General features: G+C 57.8%; 1 protein-coding gene across 1 annotated transcript; it reads right to left on the bottom strand.

The window, feature by feature from the left end:
• Positions 1–264: 264 nt before the first annotated feature.
• On the bottom strand, positions 265–7,375 carry PWWP2B (PWWP domain containing 2B; the record flags this gene model as incomplete). The annotated part of the gene is made up of 2 exons (XM_006867481.1): positions 265–1,846; positions 7,269–7,375. Coding segments are annotated over 2 exons (1,689 nt in total), but the record flags the coding sequence as incomplete, so codon positions are not given.
• Positions 7,376–7,379: the final 4 nt, after the last annotated feature.

Genomic DNA, 7,379 nt, shown 5'->3' with positions numbered 1-7,379 from the left:
CCAGAGCACAGTCCTGGGGCTGGCACAGTAAAGAAATCTTTTGTGTTTGCTTTGGAAAAACGGCCAAACAAGCTTCGTGTTGCTGATAAAATGTCACTTTTGAGCCACACAGCTCTGAGGACACTGAGAAGGACGGTTTCCAATGGCCCCGCTCGGAGTAGCCAGCCAGATGCTGGAAGCCCATGATTGAGCCCAGAGGGTCCCCACTTCCCTCAGGTCAAGCCGCCCACCCCAGCACACACTCACCTGATCTGGGAACCAGAGTCACGTTTCAAACTGAGTTAGGAGCTCCTGAATCTCAGGGGCCACATGCCTTGCAGCGTCTGCAGCTTCGGTTATAGCTTTCCGGTACATTCCCTTCTTCTTCCGGTTAAATCTCAGTTTGAAAAATTCAGAGAAAGGTGCCAGTTTCGAAAGAGACAGGAACGAGGTCGTTGGAGACCCAAACCACGAGACCTTCGCTTCTTGCCAAGGAGGTTCTCCATGTCCCTTCTGGCTAAGGTTGATGTCCAGAACACGTGCTGGCCACCAGGGGAAACCGTGGATCTTACCCCACACAATGTCCCCCACGGCCACCATCCTGCCGTCTTCAGTCACACACTTGGAGACGCTCTGCGTGTGCAGCCTCACCGTTAGCGGTGGGACCATGGGGCGTGTGTCTTTGGAGGAGGAAGGCAAAGGCACACTGTCACCAGGTGAGAGCTCGCACGGGTCAGCCTGCATGCCCTCCGAACTGGACGATTTGGACTCATCAAGGCTATCACTGGTGCACATGGACTCGCTTGGGTAGTTGACGAGAAAGGCCAAGTCACTCCGCTCAGGTTTCCCTCCAGGAAATCGCTTGAAATCCTCCTCTTCGCCAGAACTTCCAGAAGACACATCCATCATCCCATCTCGGGAAGAACCGTTGGCAAAGAATGTGGGGGGACTAGCTGGGTGGCCGTTCTGCGCCTCCACCAACTCAGCCCTGTACACAGGCTCTTGTTCACCGACCCCTGGGCGCTGTGGCTTCAGGCGAATCTTGGGAGGGGGTGCATCTAGGCCAGAGGGTGCTGGTCGAGTCAGCTTCAGCTTGGGGATGGAGGTCGTGGGCACACCTGGCAGCCTGTCCCCACTGGTCCTGGGCTCTGCATCTCGAACCTCTGGGTCCTGACTGCCCCCAAGGGGCACCTGGAGGGGGCAGAAGGGTTCCAGAGAGCCGTGCACACGGGAGGGGATCTTCACCACCTCGCCAGTGCCCTGGGGGTTGCTGTAGGAGATGGTGATGACCGGGCTCCGTGGAACGGCCTCCCCCGGAGTCCGTGCCTCCTCCCTCTTGCTCTTCCTGGCTGGGGGAACATCATGCCTCTGGGGCTCACGGTCAGAGGCACCGGCCAGCTTCCTGCGCGGTGCCCCAGGGGTGGCTGTCTGGACAGGGCTGGCCTGCTCGGGGCTCAGTGAGCTCTGGCACTTTTCACACAGGACCCTGCGGGGTCGCAGGCGGATGGTGCTCATGATGAGCCGTCCTGGGGCCCGGTTTCGGGACAGGCGCCGCCGTGTACGCTTGATGGTCCGGGGTGGAGGTTGTGGCACCCACTGGCCGTATGTATGTCTCAGCCACAGAGGGTGTGGGAAGGGGGCACCTTCAAAGTATGGCGGATATGGCAGTTGGCTTCCAGCAGGTGGAGACACCAGGGCTGGGGGGGGCTCAGGGGGCCCATCCCCACTGCAGGGAGGTGGGGTGTCCATCTCCAGCTGTGTCCCCACTCCATCCGCCTCATTGGGGGCCCAGCCATGGCAGCTGCTGGCAGGAGGGTCCTGAGCTTTGGGCAGCAGAGCTGGTGGGGGCAGACCAGAAAGGCCAGACCTAGGGGCGTGAGACAGAAAGGGAGAATTAAGACCCTAGAGCTGCCCACCCCGCCTCCCTGCTGAGTGTCTGGTAGGATTTCTGGGCTTTCAAACAAATGTAAAGAGCGTCCACCCCGCATGCTTGCATGTTAGGGACCCTCACAAATTCATGTACTTGACAGGTGGGGATGAGCTCCAAGGCCTCTCCCTTGTCAGAGAGACACTGGGTGTCCTTGGTCTTGGCCTGTGGAGATGAGGGGGCCACTAGGTCTCGATCAGACTCCTGATGTGGCCCACTTAGTGTGTGCCAGGGGTATTTCTAGAACGTGCCATGGGTCCCATGCCCACAGCTTGCAGGCCCTCCCCAAGAAAGGGTTTTAGGGTACTGGGGGCCCAGGGAGACCCCAGAGTAGGATGTCAGGCAGCCACCTGCTCCCATCCAGGCCCTGATGTGTGTGTGCCCAGACAGGGGCTGCATGTGACCCAGCGAGGACAGAGGCTGTCCCCGAATGCCCAGGACCCCAACAGGCTGACCACTCCCCACTGCCCCAGAGCCTTCAAGGTGCAATCACTCACCAGCAGCAGGCCTGCCTGGCACCCCAGACTCAGGGTAGATCCTGGCTCCCAAGTTGTGGGTTACAATGCAGGTCAACAGCCTCCATTTATTTAAAAAGTGTGCAGGTTGGTGGCTTTATGGAATCTCCCAAAGTTGGCAGCATGTGTGTGAGGATTTGGTCCCAAAGCAGGCGAGGCTCATCCCCAGGCTTGTCCTGTAAACCTTTCACAGCAAGGGGCTTCTGGGGAGCAAGTCCAGCTCCCCACCTGCCCCTTCAACAGCTGCACGTCCAGCACTCAGCATCTACCAATTTTTAGGACTGCTTCAGTTAAAAGCAGTTCTTTTTTAAGCATAAAAAATAAGACTTTACGCATCATTGGTATTTTGGGTTGGGTGATTCTTTGTAGGATACTTAGCAGCCTTCTTGGCCTCTATCCACTAAACACAGTTCTGACAGAAGACACAGCTCCACACCAGGTCAAAGTGCATTTTGCAGGGTGAGGGTGGGGGATGCTCCCGGTGAGAACCCCAGGGAGTGGGCTGACACATGGTTACAAGTTAACGAAAAGCACCATTCCCCCTCTGTGGAATCACAAAATAAGTGATGCTTTGACAGTAAAGAGGTCGGTAGTTTGGGGGTGGGGGGTATACCAGGTGGACAGCTGGACATTTCCAGGGCACTGAAACTATTCTACAGGAATCTGCCATGGTGGATACGCAGCATCATGCATCTTGTCAAACTGCCCAGGACTGTACAACATGGCCCAATGCCTGCTGTAAACTGTAGACTTCAGTTACTAATGTATCGATGTTGCTAAATACATTGTAGCAAACATTGCAACCAATAATCAGCATGGATACAAGATATTCATTACAGCAGAGCAGTGTGTAGGGCATGGGGGCATACAGGAATGCTGTACTTAAGATACAATTTTTCCATAAACCTAAAACTGCTCCAAAAAATGTCTGTTTTTAAAAATTAGACTTTTAATGAAGAGAAAAAAGGTTTAGAACTTTGTACCTTCCTTTTCTAATTTAGTCCGAAAATTAAACCGGGCTTTTCTGTGTTGCAATTGTCAAAAGATTTCTCCATTTTCTCTCTTCCTCAAGGGTCTAGTGGGGCTACGAGAAGCCAACAACCTCTCAGTGGTCAGACCTAGGTTCCAAGGACTCCCCTTGGCCCTCAGACCAGGAAGGTTACCCACCCACTGAAGATGGACATACCGCCCTTGGCCAGGGTGGATGTCCACCCTGGTCGTGGAATTGGGCGGGCCTCTGTCTCACACTGCCCTACTCCTGCAGCTCTGTCCCAGCTCTAGAGAAGCAGGTGTACCCTCCCAGGGGTGTGTCTCCTAGCCCTCAGGGGGAGGGATTCATCTACTCCAGAAGCAGCCCTAGGCATGTATTAAGACCACCTTGGCCTTCAGGAAAGGGCCATACTTCTTCCCTGAAGCCACAGCCCACCTAAGGGCAAGCAGCAGAGTGTTCTAGCCTCAGGTCTTGGGGTGCCCTACCCTGGTCCTGTGGGTCTCAGAGGAGCAGGTGGGGCAGCTTGGGGGCATGAGTGAGTACCTGTGAGCCAGACAGCCAGACACCATTTCATCCATGGAAAGGGAAGGCTAGCAGACCTGCCTGGGCAGAATGGCTGTGTCTTTGGTCTCTGACCACTCAGCTCCAAGGTCTTGAGGCAGGGGCCTAATCCACCCAGACTTGCTCCCCAAGGGCTTGGCTCCATCTGGAAGGTTCCGCTCGTTCCAGAAGCAGGCAGGGCCTCGAGCCGAGAACATAACACTCCAGCCAGATTCCCTCCCTCTCCCTCACCAGACCCATGTTTGCCCCACCCCTGGGGGCAGAGGCCCTGGTCAGCTCAGCAATAGCCCCTGGAGAGGCTTCTAGGCCTCAGGAAGTTCTGAGGAGAAAACAGGCACTACCAGGTCCGAAATAGGGGTCTATACTGCCCCATAACCCCTGCCCAGGGCTGGGCTGGGCACCTCCTGGTCTTACTGAGTCCCACACAGGTAGGAGTGCAGCCTTGGGGATGGGCCTAATTTAGGGTGGGATGAAGGCCAGTGCGAGGGGTCCCAGGAGCCTTTGAGCCTGGAGCAGAACACAGAAAACTGAAGGCAAACGGAAGCAAATAACCTCTTCTCTGAGGAAAGTCTGGAGAGGCCAGGCAGGGACAGGCAATCCCTGAGCGTCTCAGAAAGCAAAAATAGAGCTGTCCTCCAAGACTGGACACTGAAGCCACCCTCTGCCCAGGAGAGGTCCTGGTATCCAGAAAGGATGGAGCCCAGAGAGAAGGGGCCACAGACTTGGATAAGATGTAGGGGCTCAGCCACCTCCACACCCCACTCCACTCTCAGGGAGTGTAACCAGGTTTTGGAGACCACTGAGGCCCACAGGGAAGCCACCTGCCCTCCCTCTGCTTCATGGCCACGCTGGATACCCCACTTGTCTCCTCATCAGGAGTGTCCCAGCCTGTGGCACACATGACATGCTTCATGTGGCTCCCGAACAGCCCTGGTCCAACTGCTAGCGGCTCTGGACTCTAGGTGGGCTCTAGGTGGGCTGCTCCCAAGGCAGCCTTGGTCCTGCCTGCCAGTGTGAGCCCAGGAGAGCAGCCCTTCACCATTTGGCCCTGGCTATCCTGGGGGCACACCCCCAAATCACCCCAGGAAGTTGATGATCATCAGACCTAGGGAAGCCAGTCATCTAGGCTACTGCTCTGGAAGGGACCCCAACCACACTGGGGGTCACTCACAGCAGCATGCTCAGTACACGGCCCACAGCCTGGCCCACAGCTGGCATCTGAACACAGGAAGGAGACCCCGCGACTCGATTCAGATCATACAGTGGGTTCGAGACCAGATGGAAGGACTCGGGGCTTGGTCAAGACCTCCGCTCGGTCCTCTCAGAACAGCTGCCCCCTCAGTCAACAGGGCAGGAAGGGACCAAAGCCACCTCCCAGACCAGCCTTACAGCCAGTGCTGAGCCCACTCTTAGCATGCGTGATGGCTACTGTCCAGGTGAGGGACACACAGTGACAATTACGGCACAGGCCCTCATTAGGTCTGCACCCAACCCGAGGAAGTGGCCAGTATAATACTGTTGCTATCTACATGTCCCTGTCCCTGCCACCTACACTTAGCCCCTGTGGCCATCTGCCTCTGCAGAAGGCCTTGTTCCCTGAGGGTGGTGGGTGAACATGAAATTGAAGCTCCCAGCTGCTCTGTGCCAGCCCACATGCATGCTGGGATGGGGCCTTTACTGCACAGCCCTGCCACCACCGCCTGGCTGGGACCAGGGGGCTACCAGGTCACTAGGCAGTAGGAGAAGCCGAGCCTAGATCACCCAGGCCTCCCTGTTCCTGCTGCCATACTGGCACTGTGCCTCCTAATATTGTGGGTAGAGAGCCAGATTGGAAGGCTGGGGCAATAAGCAAAGAGAAGAGGGTGGGCATCTGCAGTCAGGAGCAGGCAGGGCTAGGTTCACCTAGATCCCCTACAAGGACAGAGAGTCAGTTCCTAGGAGGAGACGACACCAGGCAAGCTGCACCCCGAGGCTGGCGCCTGGGCAGCTCCAGTTACAATGCAGTGTGGCCACCACAGGGTAGCCACCCATGTGGCAGAGGGCTCAGCTGGGTCAGGCCAGCTTCCTCTGGGACCAGGCTAGCAGTCATCCTCAGGGAGGGTCCCCAGTTACGGTCAGGGGCTGCCTCATCCTCCTTGGTCCTGAATCAGGAAGCCCAGAAAATATGGGGGCTCTGCTGTAAGTGCCTCCTCCACAGGGAAGAGCAGAAAGCAGAGCAGGGGTGGGGGACAGCCAGGGGAGCAGGGGCTCACCACCAGAGTAGGTCCACTTCAGCCAGGCCTGAGGGAAGACAGGGGTGGGGGAGCAGGGACCACAGTACCTCACTGCTAGTTTCTCTGATGCAGTCTCCAAGTCACTGTGTCCTGCCACGTGCCCCTGCGGTCACCTCAGGAGCAGGGCAGCCAGGCGGGGAGGCCATATGTTAAGTCACATGACCTGCGCATAAACGGTTCCTGACACATCTAATGAGGAGATCATGGCGGCAGGACCATCCTATCTCATCCTGTCCCCTGACGGAGCAAACAAAACCCCTTAGCTCAGAGGGAAAAGTGGGACTCTGCAAGGGGGGTGTCCCCATTTCAATATGAAGTCCAGCAGGGCGTGTGATTAATGCCTAATCATTTATCCCAGGGACAGCTCATTACCACGTGACCGGTATCCGAGACACTTATCTCCCTGGGAGCTACACAGCAGCGCACAGGTGCGGGCGGGGGCTGGGTGGGGATCACCCCAAATCTGCCACCTCGGAGCAGCTGGAAGGCGGGTGTTCTCTAACTTCTCATTCCTCAGCACCACGCTCCTCACCCCAAACGCTGCCCTCTAGTCCTGCGCTGGGCACAGTGCCCACAGTCAGTCCTCTGAGCCCGGTGGAGGCCGTGGCATCAGACACCGCGCTCCACTTCTGAGCAAGTGACAGGTGACCTCCGGCGCGCATCTGCCCCCTCCCCCCTTGGCCAAGACACTTGTGAAGACTGCTGAATCCCACAGTGCGTCCGAACAAAGAAAAGTGAGTTCATGTGGCAAACGTGCGGGAGTTGGGGTACGCGGCGACACGCGGGGGCCGGGAGGGGGCGTGGAAGCTCCTGACCCCCACACCGAGCCCTAGTGTCCGACCCGGTGTCCCCAGTTCCTTCCGCCACTTCGCAGTCCCCGGAAAGTCGAGCCCACTTGGAAAGCCACTTTCGCCCCAGGGAGCGTCTGAGCTCGCGCTCCCGGAAACCCGGAGCTGGGGACGCGGAGCGCGGAGCCCGGGGCCCTGGAGGGGCCAGCGCGCCGGAGCCACAGGGCGGCTCACCTGTGCGTGCAGTCCAGCAGGATCCCCGTGAAGCGACGCTCACCGCAGCTCCAGGTGACCACCAGCGCGCCGGGGGCCACCCGCTCCACCAACACCGGCAGCCGGCAGCCG

The sequence above is a fragment of the Chrysochloris asiatica genome, unplaced genomic scaffold (genome assembly GCF_000296735.1).
Source record: "Chrysochloris asiatica unplaced genomic scaffold, ChrAsi1.0 scaffold00105, whole genome shotgun sequence".
NCBI lineage: Eukaryota > Metazoa > Chordata > Mammalia > Afrosoricida > Chrysochloridae > Chrysochloris > Chrysochloris asiatica.
The sequence above is the reverse complement of the archived record's forward strand: the minus strand, read 5'-3'. Positions and strand labels throughout refer to the sequence as shown.